This window comes from Myxocyprinus asiaticus, chromosome 26 (assembly GCF_019703515.2).
Source record: "Myxocyprinus asiaticus isolate MX2 ecotype Aquarium Trade chromosome 26, UBuf_Myxa_2, whole genome shotgun sequence".
NCBI classification, from domain to species: Eukaryota; Metazoa; Chordata; class Actinopteri; order Cypriniformes; family Catostomidae; genus Myxocyprinus; species Myxocyprinus asiaticus.
In genome coordinates this window covers 39,335,547-39,363,332 of record NC_059369.1, presented here as the reverse complement: position 1 = coordinate 39,363,332, position 27,786 = coordinate 39,335,547, and the positions used below count along the sequence as shown (strand labels likewise).

Here is a 27,786-nt window from a genome sequence, read left to right as displayed (position 1 = left end):
AGGCACAGTTAATGATACAGTTGTTGTAAAATTTTACTGCGGATCGTAGTCTTGACCAACCGTTTTGGATATTTCTGTCTTTCACCAAACAAGTAGATGGGGGCTGTACGTTTATGCTGTTTGTTTCCATAGAAAATAGCTGCCTAGCTTGCCCGGGAGCGTTCCAAAAATGGCCGCTGAGTGGACTGACTTCCAATGAAAGTCACTTTGGCCGCATTCAAACCTCAGGACGTTTTATTATTATTATTATTATTATTATTATTATTATTATTATTATTATTATTTTAATTATTAGTATTAGTTTGTACAATAAATAGTATAATATTTTAAATCAATGAACTCCAAGTATTGATAGTTCACGTATAAATGGAATCTAGCACAATCATTTCTTTAAAATAAATAAATAAATGAAATAAGGCTTTTCCAGTCACCACAAACGACTGTGATTGGTCCATCCTGACCAGCGCTGCGAAAATAAATAGTAATATGTACCACATGACAACGCCGTGCTATTTCAGCAGCTGGGAATAATTACACACTTGAATAGTGTGATATTGTTATATCTATTGAATAATAATAAAAAAGAAAATAGTGAAAAAGTGAAATAGGAGACTTCATTAATGAATTCTCCTATGGCAACTGACCAATCAGAGACCAATGTTGGCTGCAAAGTTCCGCACATTTTGTAATCGTTTCATTTTCTGACGTCTTTATTTACAATTAATTAAAAAGTATTTTTAATTCACTTAATATTTAAATTTTAAAAAGTCAAAACAGAAAGTAAACAAAGTTTAACGCAAAAGGCAAGAGGAATGAAATCTTCCTGTGACGCAGGCAGCGACTGGCATGTTTCGCTTTTGTCGCCCTCTACAGGATGAGTGTTGTAACAGCTTCCTTAAACGATGAACAGGAATTCTTGTGGGGCAATGTGTTATGTAAGCATTGAGTAACCCTTGAGTAACTTCTGGATCTGGGCTGCAATTTCAAATTTCATCAGACATGCATGAAGATAATATTTCAACATAGGCACTGGCTCAAAAGGTAATACAGTTTAAAACAAGGCTGCATGACACCACTGGAATAAATAAAATATATTTATTTTTCTTCAAATAGAGTTTCAGTATTTGGCAAAAGAGACAGTGTTTGGCAGTGATACAGTGTTACAGGCACTCAAGTAAGTAAAGCACTTTGGAATCATTTCTGTAAACTAAACCAAAAAGGTCCACAGAATATTTCAAGGAAAAATGAAATGTACATTATTTTGTTTTGCTCTTATGAAATTGAGGGACTGTTAAGACATAAGATGAGTTGGAAAAAAACCCTATTGGCACGTTGCAACCCCTTTTTTGAGAAATAAAGTATGAACTTGGTGAACATTCGTACAATAATAATTTACAATATGGATTCAGGTATGTGGTTTTTCTTTCAAGATTTCAGCAAAACCATATTCCAAATCAAAATTCCATGATTAGTTGCTATAGTAGTAAAGGGAAGATAATCAAAAAAGAGGTACCACAACCATCAACCGGTGAATGTCTAAACACATATACAATATAATCAACTAATCAAAATACATATATGATAATATCTTAATAGTCATTTTATTTATCTGAGACATTACATGAATAAAGATAACATAGTAACGCATTTAAAAGTGTTTAATAGATTCATTAAAAGTGGCAGTGAAGTAGCTGCTATTCATCATCCGGCCACAAGAGGTGGACAATCCGCCCTAACTAAACGGCATTTTATAGCTGGCAGGGTTTACATGTTTATTCTTCAAGAATAGTTCACCCAAAAATAACAGAATTTTAATATTGGGTGAACTGTTCCTTTAACAAAAAAAAACAAAAACAAATATTTAATTGGTACAGGTGACATTAAAGGAATAGTTCACCCAAAAATGAAAGTTAATGACTCCAACTATCATTTACTCACCCTCAAGCCATCCCAGATGTGTATGACTTTCTTTCTTCTGCAGAACACATATGAAGAATATTTCAGCTCTGTGGGTCCATACAGTGCAAGTTAACAGGGTCCAAAACTTTGAAGCTCCAAAAACCACATAATCCATACAACTCCAGTGGTTTAATCCATGTCTTCAGAAGCAATATGATAGGTGTGGGTGAGAAGCAGATCAATATTTTTTTACTATAAATCTCCACTTTCTTATTCTCCTTTCATATTTTGACCTACTGAGCAGAGAGAAGTTATAGTAAAAAAGGATTTAAATATTGATCGGTTTTCTCACCCACATCTATCATATCACTTCTGAAGACATGGATTTAACCACTGGAGTCTTATGGATTACTTTTTTGCTGCCTTTAAATGATTTTTGGAGCTTCAAAGTTTTGGTCACCCCTCACTTGCATTGAATGGACCTACAGAGCTGAAATATTCTTCTAAAAATCTTTGTTTGTGCTCTGCAGAATAAAGTAGGTCATACACATCTTGGATGGCATGAGGGTGAGTAAATGATGAGAGAATTGTAATTTTTGGGTGAACTATTCCTTTAAGAGATGAGCACCTACTACCCTCTCACAAGTGATAAAAACCAAGCGTTTCATATTTCAGAAGTCATTTGATCTTGTTTTTTCATTCAAATCAACTCAAATCTCACTTTCCAACAAATGATATACAAACAGTGTCAGACCCAGAGAAATATACACTCATATATACTGCATGCATTTAGTCCAGGACTAGTATTAAACACTACATTGGTGTGTGCTTGGTGAAACACAGGGAGAGGGCCCTCGATACACATCTAGTCTGATCCGTTACGGGTTCTAGAATAAGGATTTGGTGTAAAAAGCACTCAAGGCCCTAAAATGTGGTGACAATCTTGGCGGCTTTTGTCCACTTGTTCTGAGAGAAAAACAATTGTGACTATCCTGCTTTAATGTGTCGTAGATTCTCTGATCTGAAACTTATTTATAGAAAATGATAAAGATCGGAGAGACTTCGCTGTTCTTATAGCCGAATCGCTGAGTCAAAACACGGAAGGTTGTTACTGTTAACAGGAAGTGACATCACTGACACGCTATTAGCAGGCACACTTGCTCTGGTCCTGGTCCCGAGACTCTGCGAGGTCGCAGGCGCTGTGGCCGTTGGTGCGAACGGTTCCGTCAGGGATCCAGGATTTGTCTACACATCTCTCCATGCGCTTCATGATGAGATCAAGCAGAACCTCGACGGCATGACTCACGTTCTCACCATTCGCAGCGCTCGTCTCAAAGTACGGGATACTGCAAGAGTCAAAAACAGGGTCAGGGGCCTGTTTGCTGAGGATTCATGTCACATGTTGTGACCAAAAAATGGGAAACAAATCACAACTATGTTCTTATTTAGTTTCTTCTAAATAGCCTTTGTTTGCTTGAATTTTTAGGCCACACCCACACTAATACATTCTTTGAAAACACATTGATTTCACTACATTTATGCCTCTCATCCACACTAGAATGCAGACAAAGTGATAAACAACATTTAGGGCTTTACTTTAAGAAAAATTCAGGGCTTTGGCCCCAGAAGCCCACCTCAAGTGCCACCCATGCCAAAAATGAGTCATTCGCAGTAATATATTTACATTTCTCTCGTGTATGTACAAAGACACGCCTGGGAGGGAGTTTGGATGCAAGTGTCAGTACACAGCATCTATGAAGTCTGCAATAATATTTAACAGGTAAGTCACTGCAAACCTTCACATTAAACTTACAGCACAGTGCTGCGTGAACAAGCCAAAAACTGACGAAAACATGATCGCTTCTTCTCCAGCATGTACTCAGTTTGAAAACACACTGGTTTGGGTTCCATAGAGCACTGAAAACATTTCAATGCCTCCAATTATCCCAGAGTAGTCTTCGTCAAGAGAGAGATCTAATCAAAATGTAAATTTAACAAGCAATTCGGCCCCCTTAGGACAAGAATGAAACCTCATATGCACCATGCTTGTTTTAGCCTGAGGCCTGAATGCTTAAATGGATATTTCCAAAAATGAAAATTCTCTCATCATTTACTCACCATCATGCCATCCCAGATGTGCATGACTTTTTTTCTTCTGCAAAACACAAACTAAGATTTTTAGAAAAAGATCTCAGTTCTATAGGTCCATACAATGCAAGATAATGGTGATCAGACCTTTGTAGCTCCAAAAATCACATAAAAAAAAAACATAAAAGTAATCCATATTGACTCCAGTGTTTAAATCCATATCTTCAGAAGCAATATATTAGGTGTGGGTGAGTAACAGAACAATATTTAAGTCCTTTTTTACTCTAAATCTCCACTTTAACTTTCACTTTCAGATGTGAAAGTGAAACTATATGGGCACCACATGTGACTTTCAGATGTAAAAGTGAAAGTAGAGATTTAGAGTAAAAAGGACTTAAATTTTGATGTGTTTCTCAACCACACCTATCATATCACTTCTGAAGATATGGATTTAACCACTGGAGTCTTATGGATTACTTCTATGTTTCTTTTATGTGATTTTTGGGGCTACAAAGGTCTGAACGCCATTCTCTTGCATTGTATGGACCTACAGATCTGAGATCTTTTTCTAAAAATCTTCATTTGTGTTTTGCAGAAGAAAAAAAGTCATGCACATCTGGGATGGCATGAGGGTGAGTAAATTATAAGAGAATTTTCATTTTTGGGTGAACTATCCCTTTAAATTAAATATCATGCACAACTGTACTGAAAATAATTGAGAGAAAATCAAATTTTCCTGACACCTGTAAAATGTGTTCATGAGACTAAAGTTTGGAAAATGCTACAACTGAAGCAATATAGATTGCTCATCTAAACTGAGCAAATATTAGCTTTTGGTGTACCACCATCGTAACATGCAACATTTAATGAGTGCTACCCTCATCTTAGACAAACAGAGTTCAGGCACGGCCCTTAAAACACATATGCCCAGAATCGCACACACCTTATGAACACGTATGAAGACCTGCATGCACACCAGAAAATAATCTCACATGGGACGTTACTGCACAGCTAGATATTTACCCAACACTGTCTGACAAACCAGTAAAACTTCCCTGATGCTGGATTTATCATAAATTATTCAAATATTTCACAGTATTACTAAGGACATGACATAGGTTTCAGGTAAAGGCACTGACTGGGAGCTAAAATTAATTATTTTCTGGTAAGAGATAATTTCATCACTTTCCCTGGTGCTCCGATACCTAAATGATCTCAAATGATAGTACATTCTACAAGTAAGTAATTGTAATCAATATATCAGCAGAGCAATATAATGTGGTATACACAATATCAGCATGTGCTGATATTCAGCATAACAGCATGATTGTGGATGTGATATTGCCTTTTTGCAACAACTGTTCAATGAACAAGCAATCAGTATCGAGTAATGTATGTTTTAGACACAATATGGCCTGTTATTTTGTCTATTTAATATCTTTGAATAAACAATTATTTACTTTAGAAGCAGATGAGGTCGTGACTGCACATTCAGACACACACTAACAAAAACACACACTTCAGGTGAGTCTCTTAAAGGAGTAGTTCACCCCCAAAATGAAAATTCTCTCATTATTTACCCACCCTCATGCCATCCCAGATGTGTATGACTTTAAAAAAACGAAGATGTTTAGCTCTGCAGGTCCTCACAATGGGTACCAACATTTTGAATATGCAATATGATAGGTGTGGGTGAGAAACAGATCAATATTTAAGTCCTTTTTAACTATAAATTCTCCTCCCTGCCCAGTAGGTGGCGATGAAGTGGAGATTGATATTAAAAAAGGACTCAGATATGGATCTGTTTCTCACCCACACCCATCACATCACTTCTGAAGACATGGATTTGATCACTGGAGTCTTTTGAATTACTTTTATGCAGCCTTTATATGCTTTTTGGAGTTTCAAAGTTCTGGGCACAATTCACTTGCATTGTATGGAGCTACAAAGCAGAGATATTCTTCTAAAAATCTTTATGTTCTGCAGAATAAAGAAAGTCACATCTGGGATGGCATGAGGTTGAGTAAATGATGAAAGAATTTTCATTTTTGGGTGATCTATTTCTTTAAAGCCTGCTGGAATAAATTAATGTCATTTCTTACCCGTATTTCTCTGCGAGCTCTCGTACATTCTCAGATTTCACAGCACGCTGGTCCTCCAGGTCCGATTTATTTCCGCATAAAACGATGTCAGGATTCTCGCAGTACGCATGCGTCTGCAGCTGACCTGCACAGAAATTACAAGAATGTAAATAATATTATTTATCTAGTTATTAGTAATCAAATTCAATTCTAATCTATGAAGGACTTACTCATCCAGTTCCGAACATTGAGAAAGCTCTGCTCGTTAGTGAGGTCAAAGAGCAGCAGGAAGCCCATGGCATCCCTGAAGAACGCTGTGGTCAAACTCCGAAATCTGCAGAAATGTGTTTAGAAGATTCTAAACAGTGAAAAACTAACCAAACAACAAACAAAACCCATTCGTTGACATAGCATTGATGGCCCAACTAAAGGACCAAAAACTGTGAACATGGCATGAAAAATCTGATTAAATCTTCTCTTTCACAGAAATGAGAAACTGAGTTTAGGGGCAGATCTATCTGTTTAACCAACCAATGGCAGATGGGGGGGGGGGGGGGGGTAGTTCAATATGTTGCAATTACACACTTAACCTTTACAGCTGATGTGTGTAATTTCCTATGTTAGAATTCTCAGTTGTATTTTAATATTAATTAATATGTTTTGTGATTTTGAGGATTTCAAATTTTGTAACTAGACTAATGAGCATGTCCAGAGATGAGAGTCAATGAAAGAGCTCTTTTCTTATTTGAACGAGTACAAGTTATTAAGTGAAATGTACTGAAGTGGGCATACTGATGGTCTGAATCTCACCTCTCCTGTCCAGCCGTGTCCCACAGCTGAATGTGAATTCTCTGCCCTCTGCCAGCTGTGCCATCAGGACCACTGGATTTGTACACCTGTAGAGAGATGAGTAGAGGCCCGGTGAGACATTTCAGAGACCATACTTGCTTCACAGGCTATGCTTGACAATGATGAAAAATATTCTTGCTGACTCAGAGGTGGACGTGTCTCTCTTTACAGTGTCATTACTTTTGATTCTGTGGCTCTAAATGATCAGCGTTTGTTTGGTTTTGTAAGCACACAAGTGTTTGTTCTTATCTCTGTACACAGCTGGGAGTTTCTGAATTCATCCTTCCTCTCAAACAACTTTAAAACACACACACTCTATCTTTTCCACTCACATTTCCGTAACAATACCTCAAGGTTAAGTTTCTTCAAAGCAAAGGTTTGAGTTTTTATGGTGCTGCCATTTACACACTGCACTAACAAAATCCATTTATTTGTTTACTACCCATTTATCCATCCATCCATGAGTCTATCCATCCATCCATTTACCCATTTATCCATCCATCCATCCATCAGCCAACCCATTTATCCATCCATCAATCCATCCATCCATCCATCCATCCATCCATCCATCTACAGTATCTATCATTCATCCATCATCTATACATCTATCTGTCGATCTATCTATTTATCTATCTGTCTGTCTATCAATCTATATTCATCCATCCATTCATTCATCATCCATCCATCTATCTATCTATCTATATTCATCCATCCATCCATCCATCCATCTTCATCCATCCATCCATCCATCCATCCATTTATCTATCCTGTACCAGTCCAGTACAAAAAAGTAATTGTCAGAGGGAGAAACTTTAAAGAAATGCACAATTGTGATGCCTGTCTGATTGCTGAAAAGTCGAATAGTGAGAATGTTTCTCTGTCGCACGGGGCTGTTCGGTCTGTGCGTGTATTACGGGGCTGGTGATGTTTTGTAATAATGCACTGAAATGTTATGTTCTTGTTTCCAGTATTGTTATTGATGATATTTGGATTTTGGCAATAATATTTGGATTTTAACTAATACCTACAGCAGTGGCGAATTCTCAGGGCCAGCAAAGCCTTCTCTGCTGGCCTAACATGCCAAATAAATAAATATTTTTCATCATTTCATTCTCAATCACCTTTTTGCCTATGTATTTTTAATCGCTTTCCACTCTCAATTAATCTACAAACGAATAGAGAAAAACTAAAAGTTTATCCAGTCAGAATTTATTCCTTGATGCTTACAAGCGAAGTGTGACAACTGTTTCACAAATTGCATGCCCCAAGCAGCACATGAGTCTGAGCTCCACCCCGTCAGGCCTTCAGAATTTTCTACAGAATCCCTCAACAGTGCAAATGAATGAGCAACTAAAGTCAGATTGTCAGATTCATCAGCCAATCAGATTGATTTATTTGTTCTTGGTGGGTGTGATCTTTAGGATATGTCCCAGTCGAGGCCTTCTAGCTGGCCTTGAGTGACACAATCACGCTTTAACTGCTGTAATTTGAAAGCGAAGAGCGCGAGATCTTGCTAACAGTTGGCTGTCATCACTGCCACTATCACCATTGAGAAAGAGATCCTTATGGATTTAAAAACATGAGATGTTCTGCATGACCGTGTGATTGCTTAATTTATTAATCATGAAAGGAGGACTGATTTTCACTTCAAGCAAATTGGTAAGAGCTTTTTGCATTGTTGTAGCAACATCAGGAGTTTTCTAAGTGTAAATTAGGCTGCTTGAGCATTCAGTGTCAGATCAAGTTTTGAAAAGTAGTGCTGCGTTCCATTCAACTTGGAAAGTCGGATTTTACAACTTCCTACTAGGAAAAGTGCAATGGAATGCATCCTGAAGTCAGAATTACAACTTGTAGGCTCGTGCAGAAATTCTCAACTCCGATTTTGCCGAGATGCAGGGGCATGATGTCACACAAACATGTCGACACTCAGGGAGATATACAAAGTAAGTGATAAACATTCACTTTATTAATATCGATAAATTAGTTCGTTTCCACATTACATGATATTAAAGCTTGTTTAACAAACGCTTGCAGAAACAGGTGTATAAAACATTATAATCTCTTTTGATAATCGTACACCTGAAGAACAAATGCTAGCGCTGCAGCATTGTTTATCAGTTGGGTTGCAAGGAGACATCTCTAATGAGAGTCAAACCCTGCTAAGCTAACAGAAGCGTTGCAGTTCCGAATATCGGGGAACGGAATGCATTCATGGTTGCAGATTTCAAGTAGAAATATCCCACATCCAACTTGAATGGAACGCAGCATAACCGTGTACCCTGACGAAACGAAATTTATTGCAAGCAACATTTAAATTGCAAATATTATTAGATAGATTTTTCCAGGTATTATAGACCTCCTTGGTAGATTCATAAGAAAAATTATGATTTTTGAATGTCTATTTGGGAGATGTTCATTTTTCAAAACAGTCATGCTACAGTTAAAATTAGGCTTGCTTGAGCATTAAGTGTCGTTTCAAGTTCTGGCTTTCATGTGTGTACGTGTTTTTAAAATGTCAGTTGGTATTACTAGTTAGCTGCAATATAATGTATGATGCCCAAAGGCATAGGGTGTCTTATTCATTGTGAAACTGTGTTTTCTTAATGGCATGAATCACACTGAAGGCCTACACTTTAAATGCACGGCCCGCCACTGACCTACAGTATAAGCTGTTTTACAAGGTGGGGGTTGAAAATGTTGAAAATACGATCCTTGTCTGTTCATGTGTGTTTGTGTGTGTTGCAAATGTACAGACAATGCAAATTAGATTAAATTTCTTGAAGTTTATCTATCTATTCATCCATCCATCTACCCATTTATCCATCCATCCATCCATCCATCTTAAGGTGTCTACCATGTATTACAAAGACTGCGGCAGTTTGTATGACATAGCGTGTTCCCATCAAATTAAGCAGCCTCGGGGGGATCGTATTCCATTCAGGAAACACATAATTACTCAGAGCATATGAGCATGTCTGTTTACATTTGCAGGGTTGCAGCTTTCTGCAAATGTTTTTTCTGCATGTAGTATTCATGACTGTGTTTAGACAAATATGTGTATATCCATGTGTCATCTTTATATATCCCTGCATCCGAGTCTGCGATTTACACATGATGAATGGCTGTACTTATCCTCTGGGTATGTTTCCATGCTTATGTAAAAAATGATCTGAACAGGATAAGGTGATTTTCACAGTCCAGTAGACTCAGCCTAAACAACCATTACAGGTACAGGTACAGCAGGAAACATTTTTTACCAATAAGACTGGGAGAAAGGTGCCTCTTTTGCATAGCAGTGAAAATACACCCCCATTCTTGGATAATCATTAATAAATAACAATATGTCAACAAACTGTAACCAGCATAGGTGGTTGCTACAGTGTTCTGGGTGCTTGCAAAATAGCCCACCCCCAAGTCTCTATGATACTGTTGTCTGCAGATACAACCCTAATTCCGAAAATGTTAGGACAGTATGAAAAATGATAATAAAAACAAAAAGGAGTGATTTGTAAATTATATTCACCCTTTGCTATATTGAAAACTCTACAACTAAACATTATATGATGTTTTAGCTTTTCACTGAATTTCATTGTTGTTGTTTTTTAATGTACAGTCATTTCAAATCAGATGATTGCAGCACACTCCAAAAATGCTGGGACAGTCAAGTGTTTACCACTGTGGAACGTCACCATTTCTTCTAATAACATTTATTAAGCATTTAGGCACTGAAGATAAAAGTTTGTTAAGTTTAAAAAATGGAAGTTTCCCCCATTCATCCATTACGCAGGTCTTCAGCTGCACAATTGTACGGGGTCTTCGTTGCCATATTTTACGCTACATAATGCACCACACATTCCCAATTGGAGATGGACAGGACTGCAGGCAGGCCAATCTGGCACCAGCACTCTCTGCTTATTCGGCCAGTATGTGGTTTGAAGTTGTCCTGCTGAAAATTCTGGGACGTCCCTGGAAAAGACGGTGCTAGATGGCAGTACAGTATATATGCTGCTCCAAAATTTGTACATATCTGTCTGTATTAATGGTGCCCTCACAGATGTGCGAGTTACCCATGCCGTGGGCACTGACACACCCCTGGCCCATACAGACCCTGGCTTTTGAACCTGACGCTGATAACAGCTTGGATGGTCCTTTTCCTCTTTGGCCCGGAGAACACAAATGCAGTGTTTTTCAAAAACTATTTGAAATGTGGACTCATCAGACCAAAAACATGGTTCCACTGTTCTACTTTCCATCTAAGATGAGACCGAGCCCAGAGAAGTCGGCAGCGCTTCTGGACAGTGTTGATGTATGGCTTCTGCTTTGCATATTAAAGTCGTAACTTGCATCTGTGGATGCAGCAGCAAATGGTGTTGACTAACAAAGGTTTACTAAAGTTATTCCAAGCCCATGTTCATGATATCCATTACAGATGAATGATGTTTTTTAAGACTGTGATGTCAGAGGGATCAGAGATCACGCAGCATTCAGAAGTGGTTTTCGTCTTGCCCTTTATGCATCGAGAGTTGACCAGATTCCTTGAATCTTTTAACTATATTATGCACTGTAGAGGGTGAAATGCCCCAAATCCTTCCAATTTGTCTTTGGGGAACACTGTTCTCAAAGTGCTGCATTATTTGCTGAAGCATCAGTTGGCAAATTGACAAATCTCGATTGATCCTTGCTCTTGAAGCTGTTTTTGGAAGCTCCTTATATACTATGACACAACTGCCCCACCTGTTTAATGTCTCCTGTTTCACATCGCCTTCTTTTAACTAGTCAAATTATTATTAGTCTTAAATTGCCCATCTCAACTTTTGTGGAATGTGTTGCAGTCACCTGATTTGAAATTACTGTACATAATAAGGTTAAACATCATATAATGTTTAGTTGTAGTGGTTTCAATATAGCAAAGGGTGAATATAATTTACAAATTATAGAGTTACTGTCCCAACTTTTTCAGAATTGGGGTTATATGTTCGGGACCCTGCTTTAATGCAAGTCTGTTGGATTTTTTTGCCTGTTATATCATCCGAGAGTCAAAAATCACAAGTCTTATAAGGTAGGAAGTGATAGCACACCCTTCCTCAACAAACCACATGATTTAAAAGTGTCATTCATGTCTGTAGTTCAAATGGGCAAGACGAGCTACAAGTCAAAGTGTAATATTTAGGGTTAGGGGTTCATTTAAATCACTTACCTGAAGTATGAACAACAGTAATAGCAATGCTCGCCTTAGCAAACATTGCATATAATACTCTCAAAACTAACACACAGGCCAAATGAATAAAAAATATCTAATTACCTACAAAAATGTCAAGATGAAAATCAAAGTAAAAATACTCACCACTCGTTTTTCCCGAAAGTCTATTCCCACTGTGGTGATGAATTTGGAGTTGAATTTGCCATCTGTGTACTGATACAGGAAGCTCGTCTTTCCCACCCCAGAGTCCCCCAGTGCGAGAAACTTAATGAGGTAATCATAGTCCCCATCGGACATACTGAGAGCTGAACGAGGACCTGAGATGGACGAACACACACGAACACTCCTAAAACATTACAGAACTTCTACAAACAAAACACTATACTGGGTCTAACAATTACTCAAAATGTTGAAGTCAACATGAAATACAACCAATTTTAATATGGCGTTTTTCAGAGTGAAACAATTATTCAAAGGGAAAACAAACAGATTTTATCCATCCGAAATTGATTGATTGGATGGTGAAAAGTGGTCTTTACACATACAGTGATGAATCATTGAAAATAAGACCAGGAATATGTATTGGAGTAAATAGGATACTTTTTTCACATTGTCTAAAGTCTTGATCTTGCGCAAAGGAAGGAGGCGGATGTTTTTGTTGATGCTAGAGTGCTGATTTGGTAACAGGAAACAAAGATATTGACTAAAGTGCTGCATTTCTATTCTAGTAAATGAGATTCGTAAACCTCTTTTTCATGAAATACTCTGATTATTAACTATAAATGTCATAAATGCTGAAACCCTGGAGGAGCAAATGACAAAACAGACTTAAAAAAACAAAAAAAACAAAAACACCTTCTCATACTTGAATGCATCCACACATTTCAAAGGGGCTTCTATTTCCACTTGCATTTGCCAACTCAAGTTTCTTCTCACTGTTAACCAAGTGGCTTATGACTACAATAGTATTTAACCAACCTCTTAACCTTCACACATATTACAGAACACACAAAAAGACAACTGCATTTGTTTTAAATACAGCAAATGTTAATTCATGCACACAATTCATTGTTTTGTCTGCTCCTATCTCCATTTGTGAGTTAAACTTTTGTATGTTAAAGGAGTCGTATTATACTTTTTTCATGAAATTTTTCCCAGAGGTTCACTTAAAGTTTATTTGCACCAAAAACAGTCATAATTTAGATTTTCATTACCACTTTTAACTAGAGGTAGACCAATAGTTGTTTTTGGGACTATCGGTAATGGACAAATATCTATGCCAATAGTTGTCGACAGATTTTAATTACTATTATTCCTCCGTGTTCCTCTGTGGCCGGCGTTAGAGGATTCTACAGTTAGAACAGCTTGGTTCAACAGTATAACAGTGGCCTCTGGAGTGAAATAAAAAAAAAAAAAAATACATGTGCATTTGCTAAATATTTATCTAAATATTTCATATTCTCCATATCTATATCCTCACTTTAATGCATATTTTGAGTTCTAAATTAAATTAAATTCTAAATTAAATATATATATATATATATATATATATATATAAAACCAACAATCATTCCATGGTCAAAATCATTGAGATCACATTTTTTCCCCATTCTGATGATTGATGTGAACATTAATTGAAGCTCCTGACCCGTATTTGCATGATTTTATGCACTGCACTAGATAATCGCATGGATGATTTTTGGTGCCAGATGGGCTGGTTTGAACTGATAAAGTCTACAGTAACTCAGATAACCGCTCTGTACAATTGTGGTGAGAAGAATATAATCTCAAAATGCTATTCTGAGATGTGGGTTGGTGCTGTTTTGGCGGCACGAGGGGGGCCTACACAATATTAGGCAGGTGGACAAATTGACAAATGGATTATGTAGATCATATCTTTGGACACACATTACAAGGCAAACCAAACGTTTACTCTCAACAAGCAATGAAAGGATGCTAAACTCGGCGCTGAACTGGTGAGTGAAATCTGAAATATTACCAGGCAGTCACTAATTACAGACATTTTAAGTCATGTATGCGAGTGATATACACTCATTGTAAATATATATTGTATAATCAAATGCAGATCGCGGTTAGGCGAAAATCTATATTTTTGTGTTAAATGCGTGAGATAGGACCAGCATGTCCCCGAGAGAAACAGGCTCAGTTTCAGTCTCTCTCGCGCCTCATAGAAGCATCTGTGACTGCACTAACAAACGCCGCTATCAGTTTGCACTAATTTAGATGACCTGCTTCGTCTTTATTGAATTGTTGGACATGAATACAGAAATAGTTCAATATAAATATCATTATACAGGGATCTAAAGGTTCGATACAATATTGTGAGGAAAAGTATCGCGATATATAGATATTTGATAGTATTGGCACAGCCCTACACGTCAGGATTCATAAACCAACCTGGCCAGAAAAGTGATGATTTCACAGCAGAGCTCGTCTGCCCATCTCTTAAAGCTGACCAAATTTAGCCTATGTCCACATTACCAATTAAGGTACAGTAATTATATGGATAAGCCTTTATTCACAAAAAGTTTAAATGCTCCATCGAGGTTTAAATACTTTAAAGAATGTAAAAATATTCAGAATATTCCTGCACGCGGAGAATTGCGTAGAAACTATTTCAAGCGTTGGGCATCTCCAAAACAAAAGCTCAGCTGAATCAGGTAAACTATGTGTTTGTGATGTTTGTGGTCAGGTAAACGTGCCCTGTTGTTTTATTAGAGAAACCCAAGAGAAAGGAGATAACAGTGTAATAAAGATGCTATCAATCTATTATTACAAAGGTGACAATGATTAGCTGTATCGGAGGAAGGGGGGTGGGGACCCCCCAAGAGCTCTGACACAATATTAACTGTACACTGTACTGTACTTCTCACCGTCATTTTCTCTCTCTCTCTCTTACAGAATGAGCACTGACACGTGAAATACATAATACCATATCATAAGTAGATGTGTGGTAGTTTGGAATCACAATGATGGGAAACAATTATCATGCACTCGAATACCAAATTCTCCTGCTTTTAATGGGAAAATTACAGAAGATGTGCGCTGATTGTCATTGATCTTAATTCTTTCCCCCAGCCACTTTTGTCAACTGTACCGTCCACGTAAAACAACAGCTGATCTCACACAACTCACGCAAAATATGTCTGTGCTTCAGGTCTATTTCTCTCGATGTGTGAAATGTTTCAATCTGTTTAAGTGTGAGACGCCAAACTACGGGACAAACGGCATCACATATGGATTCAATACTGAATGCAATTTTGTTCGCTTAAAAACAAGTAATATAAGCCTATATTCTATTATATTATTCTATTGTATTATATGGTACGGTTGGCAACCCTATTTCTAATGTCAGTAATCCAAGAATTTCAGAATGCACCATTTTTGCATCTTATGCCGGCGCCACACTAGCAGACTCCAAACAACTCGAATCTGGCCAAGGGTGTCACACATGCAGACTGAGATCTCGCACTCTTCAGTTCTCTGATTCACTGTCACATGGTGCTCGCCGAAATAACAACATGAGTGCTGCGTGAGGATAAACAATTGCAATAGAGTGATTTAGATATACTTGTAAAACTGTCAACGGGTACAAATATTTGAGTATTATTTATGTCATGGTTATGCATGGTACAGAATGCTCATTCCAGGATCATATATGCCTATACAAATCAAACCAAGGGAGAAAACACACCAGGTTCTGAAACAAATGCTCCAAACGAGACAGGTGTGAAAACGGTCTTATGATGTGAATCATCGAGTGACTTTAACTTGTGAAAGTGTGTGATTGTGAATTTATCCCCTCAAGGCTTGCCGAAGAACGTGTATGTCCATATGCATTTTTCTGTGAATAAGGAAATTATGTTCAATAAACACACTTTTTAGTGGCTCTGCTTTCTGATGTCATTTTAGTGTAGGAAAAAAGGCAGGAAAAATGCTCTGTGACAGAATCACTATGAATTACAATCAGTGTTTGTGATGAAAACATTCAGATCAGCTTGATGTCTTGTCAGCTCTTCAGTAAAAGAAGCTCATTGGTCATTTGACGAGAACACAAGAGACTGCCTCGATGACAGAACGATTTTTTCTACAGTTCTGATGTGCTTTTCTGTTGCTGGAACCATTATCTCAGCAGGGAGTCCCGATGGTCAAGTGATTAACGACCTCCAGCTGACAGACGCCAATACGCGCTTCATCTCCCTCCACCTGGCCGGCGATTATGTTAATGAAACTCACACCTGAAAATCCCTGGAAAAATCAACTAGTGTGGCGCCGACCAGAGGCGCAAAAACCATATATGCAAGGTATGCAATGCACAGGGGCACCATGTAAAGGTGGGCACCAGCGGCTCACTAAAGGTGGTGTAATCGGCCTCCTCAACCCCTCAAAGTTCCTCACGTTATGTTCACAGTTTTTACAGCACTGTGTTTCATAATGTGATCTGTCTCTTGTCTTGACACGTCCACAAGCAGAATGTGGTAGAGAAATCTGTCCAGTGATGCCTCAGTTTAAGCTCTGAAAGCATTTAGTGAGTTCTTCAGAGTTCTTCAAACACATTAAAGCCGATCATGTGATCGTAGCAAGAATATAAACTCAAACAAACAGCCACATTCTTTCACTCAGCAGTGCTAAAGACCATCCTGACCGTAATCTTCTTAACGTCTGGGTTCAACTCCCGGATAGAGCATGAGAAACTGCAGGGTTTCTTTCACTTTTATGGGGAGGTTCATCTTTTCAGCATTTGTGTTTTTTTCAAGTATTACAGTTGGGCTTTGTGAGGGGCAGAAGGCCCTGCAAGTTCAGTGGTAGAACAGAAAACCTGATGCTACTCACAATCAATCCGGCAGTAAAAAACAGACACAATAAAGGAATAGTTCACCCAAAGAATGAAATTCTCTCATCATTTTCTCACCCTCAGGCCATCTCAGATGTCTATGACTTTCTTCTGCTGAACACAAATGAAGATTTTTTAAAAGAATATCTCAGCTCTCTAGGCCCATTCAATGAAAGTGAATGGTGGCCAGAACTTTGAATCTCCAAAAAAGCACATAAGGGCTGCATAAAAGTAATCCATATGACTCCAGTGATTAAATCCATATCTTCAGAAGTGATATGAAGGGTGTGGGTGAGAAACAGGTCAATATTTAAGAACTTTTTTACAATCAATCTTCGCTTTCACAATCTTCTTGAGTTTTTGGCGATTCACATTCTTCATGCATATAGCCACCTACTGGTGGTCTGCTGGTCAAAGGTGGAGATTTATAGTAAAAAAGGACTTATTGAACCGTTTCTCACCCACACCAATCATATCGCTTCTGAAGACATGGATTTACCCACTAGAGTCTTATGGATTACTTTTATGCTTCCTTTATATGCTTTTTGGATCTTCAAAGTTTAGGTCACTATTCACTTGCATTGTATGGACCTACAGGGCTGAGATATTCTCCTAAAAATATTTTTTGTGTTCTGCAGAATAAAAAAGGCATACACATCTGGGATGGCATGAGGCTGAGTAAATGATGAGAGAATTTTCATTTTTGGGTGAACTATTCCGTTAAAGCTTGTGCTTATGTGCTTCTTAAATAAAGACAACCCAGGATTTAATGCTTTCTCCTGCAGATTTCAATCCAGTTCCAAGCAAAAGTTTCAGGTTCAAAACAGGTTAAAGTGATATTCTCTTATTATTTACTCACCCTCATATTGTTACAAACCCATGTGACATCATTTTTTTCCTCAGTCTCCTTTCACTGTCAATGTATGGAAAAAAAGATGCAATGTAAATGAATGGTGACTGAGGTGAATATTCTGCCTAATATATCCTTTTGTGTTACACAGAAAAAGAAAGTTAGGTTGGGAACACCACGAAAGTGAGTAAATAATTTTAACGATTTAATTTTTGGGTGAACTATCCCTTTAAGCTATATGGATGGACCGCACCTGTGGCATGCTGTTGTTTGCCACAGACAGTAATTTTGACTCATCCCTCAGTTTTTATAAAAACAAGAAAATAGCATTTCCTGTAATCTAATGCAGAAAGAAACCACAACCCTAAATGTAAGTGGAGTAAAAACAAAATTTTAGTGGTGCTTGTCAGTGATTCTGCAGACTGAGGTCATCTTAAGAGTAGGCTACAATGGATATTCAGAAGCAACATGTCAATTTCCTGTGCAATCATGTTGTTAAAAACTAGTTAGCTTGTAGACTAAAATCTGCAGAGATTTACATTTATGCAATTCTAACAGTAAACATTTTTTATGCACATTTTCTAGCATGAAATTATTATTTATTTTATAAATAATCTACAGTTAATTAGCTGTAGCATTCAGCTGACAACAGATGATATTATGTTAGCAATACACACAATCTCGCAGATAAAAGAGTTTCACTGAACGTTTCCTCCTCCATGATGAAGTGACTGATCTCATCTGTGATAAATAAACAGTGCAATGCATTCTGGGCAACCTCGATCCAGACGCAAGTTCATTAGAGTCAGTAGTTAGATTTACAGTACTTTCACCTCTGTGCAATGTTATTTAGTTCAGCCTGACATTGAAAAACTTGTGTAAAATATTAGCTGTCTATGGTGCAAAGCATTTCAAAGTGTTGAAAAGCATAAATGTACAGCTATGTTTTGCAAAAAGCACTTGAAAAAAGAACACTGTGAGATAACCATACATCAGCCGTACTCTCACTGTTCTCATACTAGAAGCATCACCCCAAGCCTGACAGCTATTTTTTTTTACACCAGTTTTTCAATGTCAGGCTCACCTAAACAACATTGCACAGAGGTGAAAGTATAACTGTAAATCTAACCACTGAGTCTTGTGTATTTGCGTCTTGATCGAGGTTGCCCAGAATGCCTTACACGGTTTATCACAGATGAGATCAGTCACTTCATCATGGAGGAATCGTTCACTGAAACTCTTTATCTGCGAGACTGTGTGTATTTCTAATATAATATCATCTGTTTTCAGATGAACGCTACAGCTAATCTAACACACAGTTTAAAAAAATGTGCATAAAAATGTTTACTGTTAGAATTGCATAAATGTTCATCTCAGCGGATTTTTGTCTAGAGCTGCTAATTAGTTTTTATCAACATGATCACACAGGAAATTGGTATGTTGCTTCTGAATATCCATTTTAGCCTACTCTTAAGACGACCCCAATCTGCAGAATCACTGACAAGCACCATCCCCCACACTTTTTTGTATTACTTCAAATGTCATCACCTTTTCCTGTGGTGCTACTGATAGAATGTAGCGCAAGTAACCTCCGAGACTCGGGTTCTGGTCCCATGGAAACCAGGAAGTAATCGTGTTCACATTAACGATGGTGAGCACGATTAACAAGTTGCATTTTTGCTCTAAAATTTCATTTTTACTCCGCATACGGTTAGGGTTGGGGTTTGTGTTGGGGGTACATTTAATACAATATGCATTCCTATTGTCTGTATTTTACAATTTACAACTAAAAATCAACAACTCTCTTTTAGCGCCACTCTGTGGACATTTCACCCAGAAGCTGGAGCTTACGTGTGCCCATGCATTTAACAACACTTCCAATTTAGGCCACTGTAGGTAGTGGTTAGAATTTTGGTAAGTACAGACTGATTTCAGCAGCAGAACTTTCAACCTTCTATTATTTTTAAGCTGTGGTCCCCCAGTATGGGTTTTTAATGGCCAATGGCGATACTAAAATCTAGAAAGCAGGGTGTCCGATATAGCGACGATTTACATATATTACCATTAAAATGTTTGGTAGTTCACTCATTCTTTGTTATTATTATTTTCCACATATTAGAATAACAGTAAACTCATCAATACAATGAAATAACAGAAAATGGAAGTATGGGATTTATACAGTGAATATATTATTTTAGATCTAGATTACAGCTCTGCACACTCTGGGCATTCCCTCAACCGACTTCATAAAATACATCCTGGAATCCTTTTTAAAACGTATTGAAGAGATTATGCAATTATTTCAGGAAATCAGGTTTTCACAACAAGAAGAAATGTGCAGTATTTGTATGTAGCCTATATTTTATATGTTTGATACATGCTTAAATTAAAGGGGTCATGACATGAAGAAACAAATTTAACTTGATATTTTGACATATAATACGTCACTGTACTATAAAACCATACTGTAAGTTTTAGAACTCAAAAGTTTCCTCTCCAGTCCAAAAAGAGAATTTATTGTTTTCACCCTGCAAAAATAACTTGTTTTGAAATCGGCTACATTGTGATGTCACAGTGCAGTGTCATTTGCATAGTCTCCGCCTCCACAACATACATAATCGTTGCGGTGAGTTGACAGAGAGAGAAAGAGGCTGGGATACTGCAACACTAAAAGTGGTGCTATTGTTATTGTAGTTTGCTTTTAATCAGCAATAAGAGTGACGTTAGGTCGCCACGGGGGCCTGGGTAGCTCAGCGAGTTGTGGCGGAATGATCCACCCCTCCCTCTCGTCATCGTCGCCCCGCCTCTTAAGGCCACCCTTCAGCCAGGCTCATGATGGGAGTTGGGCGGGAGAGCGAGAAGAGGTGCATAATTAATAAGCCTTGCTCTGACAGCGGTGGATGAAGCACACCTGATGTGTATAATGCTTCATCACCGCTGTCTTTAAAACACAGAGCGCACCTCTTCTCTGGGAGCCGGCTTCAAATCTCCATGTGTGCACATACTGGCATCCTCGCATGCCCAGGACCAGAGCTGGGAGAGTTCAGAGGGTGCCGGACCCGCTCCTCGGACCCCCGGACGGATTAAATGAGTCGCCGGGGAAGAACAGCACACGTTGCGGCCGACGGGCTAGAGGCCCTTTCACCTGCCGCGGGCCTGGGAAGTCAGGCCACCAAGGAAACCGCCGCCCCTTGCGCCGTGGATCCTGGAGGGGAGCGTGTGCGGCCAACGGACCCATCTCATGCCTGGGCCATTCCATAGACACTACCCCGCCCTTCACTGAGCCCCGTCTCCCCCCTTTATTACAAACACTATAACCCCTGGACACTTTATTTTCTCCTTTTATGGACATTTTACGTTTATTATGATTTCCAATAAATGCCTCTCTGAGGCTTGAAGTCACACCCACTGTGTTTGTCTCTTGCTCACCCCGCCACAGAGTATTGATGCTGACTACCACCCCTGGAGTCACGAGTTCGAATCCAGGATGTGCTGGGTGACTCCAGCCAGGTCTCCTAAGCAAACAAATTGGCCTGGTTGCTAGAAAGGGTGGAGTCACATGGGATAACCTCCTTGTGGTCGTAATTAGTGGTTCTCGCTCTCAATGGGGCGCATGGTAATTTGTGCGTGGATCGCGGAGAATAACATGAGCCTCCACATGCTGTGAGTCTCTGTGGTGTCGTGCACAGCGAGCCACGTGATAAGATGCGTGGATAAGAGATAAGAGACTTGTCCTCCGCCACCTGGAGGTGAGTAACCGCACCACCATGAGGACCTAGTAAGTAGAGGGAATTGGGAATGCCAAATTGGGTAGAAAAGGGGGATAAAAAATTAAATTAAATCAAAAACAAGTTAGGTCCCCTGATGTTGCAGGGCCGGCCCGAGGCATAGGCTTTCCTTTGGTGCAAAACATGCTTCATAATGACTGTGCACTCCTCTACCATAGTTGCCAATTCCACTTTTTATTAGCGACTTTGGGCTTGTTTTTTCAGAAAGTTGCTTGTAAATATGGGCAGTTTTTAGGGCTTATTTCCAGTATTCAGTCAGTGTTTTTGTTAATGCTCGCTTCGGTGACCCATCCACCTCTAGAATGGTGCCAAAAACCAAAAACATCCAGTGAGCGGCAGTTCTGTGGATGGAAATGCTTGTTAATGAGAGAGGTCAACAGAGAATGGCCAGACTGGTTTGAACTGACAAAGTCTACGGTAACTCAGATAACCGCTCTGTACAATTGTGCTGAGAGGAATAGCATCTCAGAATGCTATTCTGAGATGCCGCTGTTTTGGCGGCACGAGGGGGACCTACACAATATTATGCAGGTGGTTTTAATGTTGTGGCTGATCGGAGTAGGCATGAATACACAAACCCTTTAAGATCCGTTCTGGATACAGACATCTGAGTGTTCAGCTGTATCATCTGACACGTCTTTGATGATCATTTGACTGTTTCAAATAGACAACTTCATATGATGTTCTGAATCACAAGAACCTTTGAGCTTCTGAGGCCTATACGGATTTACACATCCAGTGAAATAAACAGTCAGTGAGCACCATGGCAGAAATGCGTTTTACCAATCACTGGCCTTGTGCAATACCATGCAACAGCTCGCCAAAACGCCTGAGCTTTGAGTTCTGCTTCCTTTCTAACTAAAACAGCACTGTATACCGTTGATAAGGGCCTGGATAAAGACCAGGGAGAAACATTTCCAGGGGAGCACCACCCTGGGAGGCCAGCCAACACTAACGGAGAGAGCTGCAGATATGCAGATCCAGAGAGCCACAAGAAACACATCAGCAAGCACTTTGACACCAGAGCTTTTCAACAACAGTCAAGCACTGACAAGTTGATTTTTCCTTTTTAATGAGCACTTCCCTTTTCTCAGACTGTATTGGTGAAAGACAAACCACCATATAGGCCAATGAAAGCTCCTAACCTTTGACCTGATGCAAAAACATAAATAAAAAGATATTTTCTTTGGCCAGTTAGATATTCCATTGAAATACAATCTCATAAATTTCACCCAATGGCTACTTTTGATGTGAATTTAAAAACATCTGAGTTTAAGGTTTTTTCTCCCATTTTGCAGTCCACCAGATGAAAATCATAAACCCAATCCCTTAGAACAGTTACAGCACACCTAGCCTCAACAAGCAGCATGATTTGAAGTATTATTCATGTTTGTAGAACAAACAAGTTACTTGCCAAGTTCAACGGTTAGGATTATGGGTATGTTTAAATCCATAATCCGAAATTGAATAAAAATAGTGATGCTTACCATAGCAAACACAACTAATGAGATGTCATCCCAGGGGCAGACTGGGAAGAGAAATCAGCCCTGGATTTGAAATAAAAACCGGCCCAAAAGTTGTTGAGCGGGTGGGGGTTCGGCCGGTCGGCCCCGTTTCACGGCCGGCCCACCGTGAAAAGTCCTGGTTCTCCCCACAGCCAGTCCGCCCCTATGTCATTCTGTCCACTGGAGCGGTTTGAAATTAAATCACATACTTAAAAAAATTTGTCTATTTTGCTAAAAACTTTAAAGAAATATTCAGTTCAATCGACAGCACTTGTGGCAATAAATTCAACACGTCCCGACTTTTCTTAAAAACTAAATCAATAAAAAAAAATCAAGGTTACAATGAGGTACTTACAATAGAAGTGAATGGGGCCCATTTTTGGAGGGTTTAAAGGCATACATTTTAAGCTTCTGATTTTATAAAAGCACTTACATTAATTCTCCTGTTAAAACTCATGTATTACTTGAGCTGTAAAGTTAGTTAAAACATCATTTTTGCAGGGAACTACTGTTCTAGGTGGATAAACTTCTAATTATTATCGCCGATGTTACGTCATCATGGAAACAAAGTAGTAAAAGTGTACATAACTTTACAGAGATAAGGTTGGCAAGTGATTTTTCACGTTTACAAGCATATTGTCTTGTGGCTGTACTTTTGAGACAGTGAGTATTTTAATGTTTACAGATTGGCCCACATTCAGTTCCATTGTAAGTGCCTCACTGTAACCCAGATTCTTTTTTTTTTTTTTGTAAGAAAATGTAGTTTTGTGGTCATCAACATTATGCCACAAATGCTGTTAATTGAGCTTAACTTGTATTGAACCCGAAATATTCCTTTAATGAACTTAATATAATGAACTAATATCCTTCTTGCTATTGGATGGAAAACAGTTTACTGTGTGTTGCTGTGATTTTGCCATGGCAAGTGTAAACACACACTTAGTCCCAATTACAATTTATAAAGTCTCTTTCGGGGTGTCAGATTAGTGAATAGTGTTTTGGAGAATATTGACCATAATATTTAACATCAGACTCATCTAATAATAATCAGCTGGTGCTCATGTGCTCCTGGAATCCTGTCATGTGACCCTCGAATATCAACCCTGCCAAGAGCTCTGATTAAAACACACACACACATACACAGTCTCATATGTTCCCTCAATCTGCATTCTTTAGAACAGGCAGGAAAAACATATAAACCAGTTTAAATTATTTGAGCTTTAGGGAAAGTTCTCAGGCTAGGCTCCTGAGATGGGTTCAAAGGATTTTTTTCCCTAAAGATGGATATTCATATAACTTTCTTTCTTCTGTGGAGCACAAAAAGATTTGTTTTGAAGAATGTTATCGCAGCTCTTTTCCATTAAATGAAAGTTAATGGGGACTGGGTCTGTCGAGCACCAAAAATGGCAAAAAGCGCTATAAAAGTATAATAAAATTAGTCAATACGACTTGTGCGCTATATCCCAAGTCCTCTGAGGTCATTCGACAGCTTTGTGCGATTCAAATAAAGCCTTTTTCCTCGCTATAGCTCTCAAAGAAAGGTGCCTGGTGTTGTTCCTAGCTGGCTACTTAGCCATACAGGCTCCATTTGGTAAGGATTAGGAAAGGGGGGAGGAGTTAGGGTATCTGCTGCCTGCCAGCAACAAACCCTGTACCTTTGTACAATGGGCTCAAATCTCATTAGCATTTGTGAAAATTCAAATACGGTGCCTAGGTCTGACACCAATGAGATTGAAACAGTTCTTGAGTCTTATGATCAATCATCATTGACATTTTGACATGCCACATTTGAACGTATGCGAACGTGAACAAGATTTGATAGCTTGCCATTTTTGGAGCTCGACAGCTCCAGTCCCCATTCCCTTACATTGTTGGAAAAGAGCAGCTTGGACAATCTTCAAAATAGCTAATTTTGTGTTCCGCAGAATAAAAAAAATTTTATAAAAAAATCATACAGGTTTGGAACAACATAAGGGTGAGTAAATAATGACTGAATGTATTATTTTTGGGAAGTTCCAAACTGTAGCTAGAATCTAGTTTAAGCTTTTGATCACATTTTACAGCACTGTGAGGGTCAAATTTAGAATGTCATGATAAATCCATTCGAAGAATACATCAATTCACAGCAACAAATTGATATACGTGCTATTTACTGTATTTCATCGCTTAATCAAGAAAGAAAGGACATTTGATGATTGAGAAAGGGGAAAAACCTCTTAGCAAGGAGTTCCTTGAAGGAAGTAACCTGATATGGGAGTGATGCAGCTTTTTTTCCCAGGTGAGACAACATTCCCAGATAAATTCTTCCTCTGAACAGACACCATGATCAAGAATCAACACGACACACATGAATAATTATTTAAGATAATAATGGAACCATATGCACATGATTTGGATAAAGATGAATAGACCTAATCCAGTGAACAGCCTGGTGTGTGTGTGTGTGTGTGTGTGTGTGTGTGTACAGGTTTTGCTATACTTGTGAGGACCAAGTATTGAGAATCAACCTGTTCTGTGAGGACTAAAAGGTCCTCACAAGGGAAATGGCATATTAAATGATGTTTTTTTGAAAATGTAAAAATGCAAAAAGGTTTCTGTGAGGGTTAGGTTTAGGGGTAGGAGATAGAATCTGTAGTTTGTACAGTATAAAAAAAAAATCATTATGTCTATGAAGGGTCCTCACAAGTATAGCAAAACCAACATTGTGTGTGTGTGAGAGAGTGAGTGTGAGAGAGAGAGAGAGAGAGAGAGAGAGAGAGAATAACACTTAAACTATCAAGAAACGCACTCTATCATAACATAATATTTTACAGTACACAACATATAGTTAGTGACATACAGTATGTGAGATCTTCTGTAATCTGTAAGGAACCATAATTACATATTTTATGTTTGTCGAGTGAAGAATACATAAATACATGAAATATATATATGAAAAAGACATAAAGTAACATTTAATTTAATAAACAGGTTATCAGAAGACATTATCAAACTGTAATCAGCATCCTCCGATGTGTTTAACACCATAAAAACTGTAAAACAATAAATGTACATACCAGTACAGTTTCCGGAGCGTTTCTTGATATCTTTAGATGTTTAAAGCTTTCTCCAAAATATTAAACCAAGCGACAACAGGTACACGAGTGTGTGATACTTTGTGGATACTTTGTTTCCTAAAGTTGCTCCAACACCCACATGAAGCCCCTGTGCGTGTAAAAGCTGCTGTGCAATGACGCAACATTTCCCTACTACGGTCAAGACCTAGCTCGAGAATATTAACTAGGACGTGCCGACGTTGTTTGAAGCCTTCGCGAGCGAACGCCAAAGTCTTTCTAGCAAGTCAGTCCACTGTCGGCAGTCTTTGGAACGTTCTCGTGAGGCTATTTCCAGTCATGCCAGTGCAGCTCCTATCTACTTGAATGGGGAAAGACCAAAATCTAAAAAACGGTTGGTCAAGATTACGATCAAAGAACATATTTCAAATCAGCAATAAAATCTGACAATACTGTAATCAAAAATGGTGATTCTTTACCTCAAATTATGCTTAAAAAAAAATAAAAAAATAAAAAATATTCCCGGCTTGTATAGCTAATGCGCATGCGCGTACTACAGTTGATTGACGGGTGATGTATATAAAAGGTGATTGGCTCTTTTAACTAAAGGCAGGACTTCCTTTCTACATCCGTTGACCGTTGGCGCTCAGAGCTGCTTGCGCGTTCCAATTTATCACATTCATTTTAATAGAAGTGGCCCATCTCTGCTAAACTTTCTCTGGTGAACGCTCAAGTTACGTAATTAATATTATTATAAGCCCAGCAAAGCGTCTCGCTTTCGTCCTATCAGTCACGAGTAACGGTCGAACGTCGTGTCACCGTCATTAATATTCATGAGGCTATCTTTCCTATGGTGGGATGAGCTGATTCGCGCCCCTCCCTCCGCATGTACACGGCACCTTCGCTCTGAGCTCAACATATTACGATTTAAATTGTGCTACGATTTAGTCTGTACATGAGCAAGACACTTTGCTCGACCAATTTAAGATTGTGTTCACAATATGTACAAATTAGACAAGCAAGAGCTTGCGAACTTTGCAATCTTTAAGTGTGCTTGTTGTGCCATCTGGTGGCTCAAACTGGCATTGCAAAGGTAAATTTTATGCTGTGCTGTCTATTGAAACGATTTAATATATAATGTATATTCTTTACAAATTACATTAGCAGCAACAGTTTAAGTGTAAAGTTTAAGTACATGAATTTCAGAAATTCTTTGGTATGTCCCTCTTGCTATTAAGACAGCAACTGATGTTATGAAAAGCCAAATGTGATTAAAATTAACATGAAAGGGTGCATGCTTTTCTTAAGTAGTTATTTTGAATAAGCATTATCTTATATTGTTACACAAAAAAGCGTCTTGCTGTCTCAAAATTATTTGCATTAGTTGATAAATTTTGCACTATAACTATTGCCCCTATATCTACACGATATCACTATAAACCCCCGGTGGCCTTTTAACCCAAGTGTGGGGTAAAAGGCCCTACAAGTGTAGGGTAAATATGCATTTTAATCTAAACAACCTTGTGTTATTTTTTCTTTTCACACAAATTATGATACATTTTGTGACCAGAAAAAAGCAAAGATTATATAAGGTGTGCCTTTATCCCCGTTGTGCCCT

General features: G+C 38.5%; 1 protein-coding gene across 2 annotated transcripts; it reads right to left on the bottom strand.

Moving 5' to 3' along the window:
* Positions 1-1,076: 1,076 nt before the first annotated feature.
* On the bottom strand, positions 1,077-26,396 carry LOC127416626 (ras-related protein Rab-27A). Of its 2 annotated transcripts, XM_051656070.1 has the most exons (7): positions 26,172-26,396; positions 25,955-25,976; positions 12,262-12,434; positions 6,879-6,964; positions 6,299-6,402; positions 6,090-6,213; positions 1,077-3,245 (listed from the first exon to the last, which is right to left on the bottom strand). In XM_051656070.1, the coding sequence occupies exons 3-7, from the start codon at positions 12,412-12,414 to the stop codon at positions 3,044-3,046; spliced, it is 669 nt and encodes a 222-aa protein (XP_051512030.1). In that variant the 5' UTR covers positions 12,415-12,434; positions 25,955-25,976; positions 26,172-26,396; the 3' UTR covers positions 1,077-3,043. The 2 variants fall into 2 exon arrangements, with proteins under 2 accessions (XP_051512030.1, XP_051512029.1); XM_051656069.1 differs by lacking the exon at positions 25,955-25,976 and having other exon boundaries at positions 26,172-26,391.
* Positions 26,397-27,786: the final 1,390 nt, after the last annotated feature.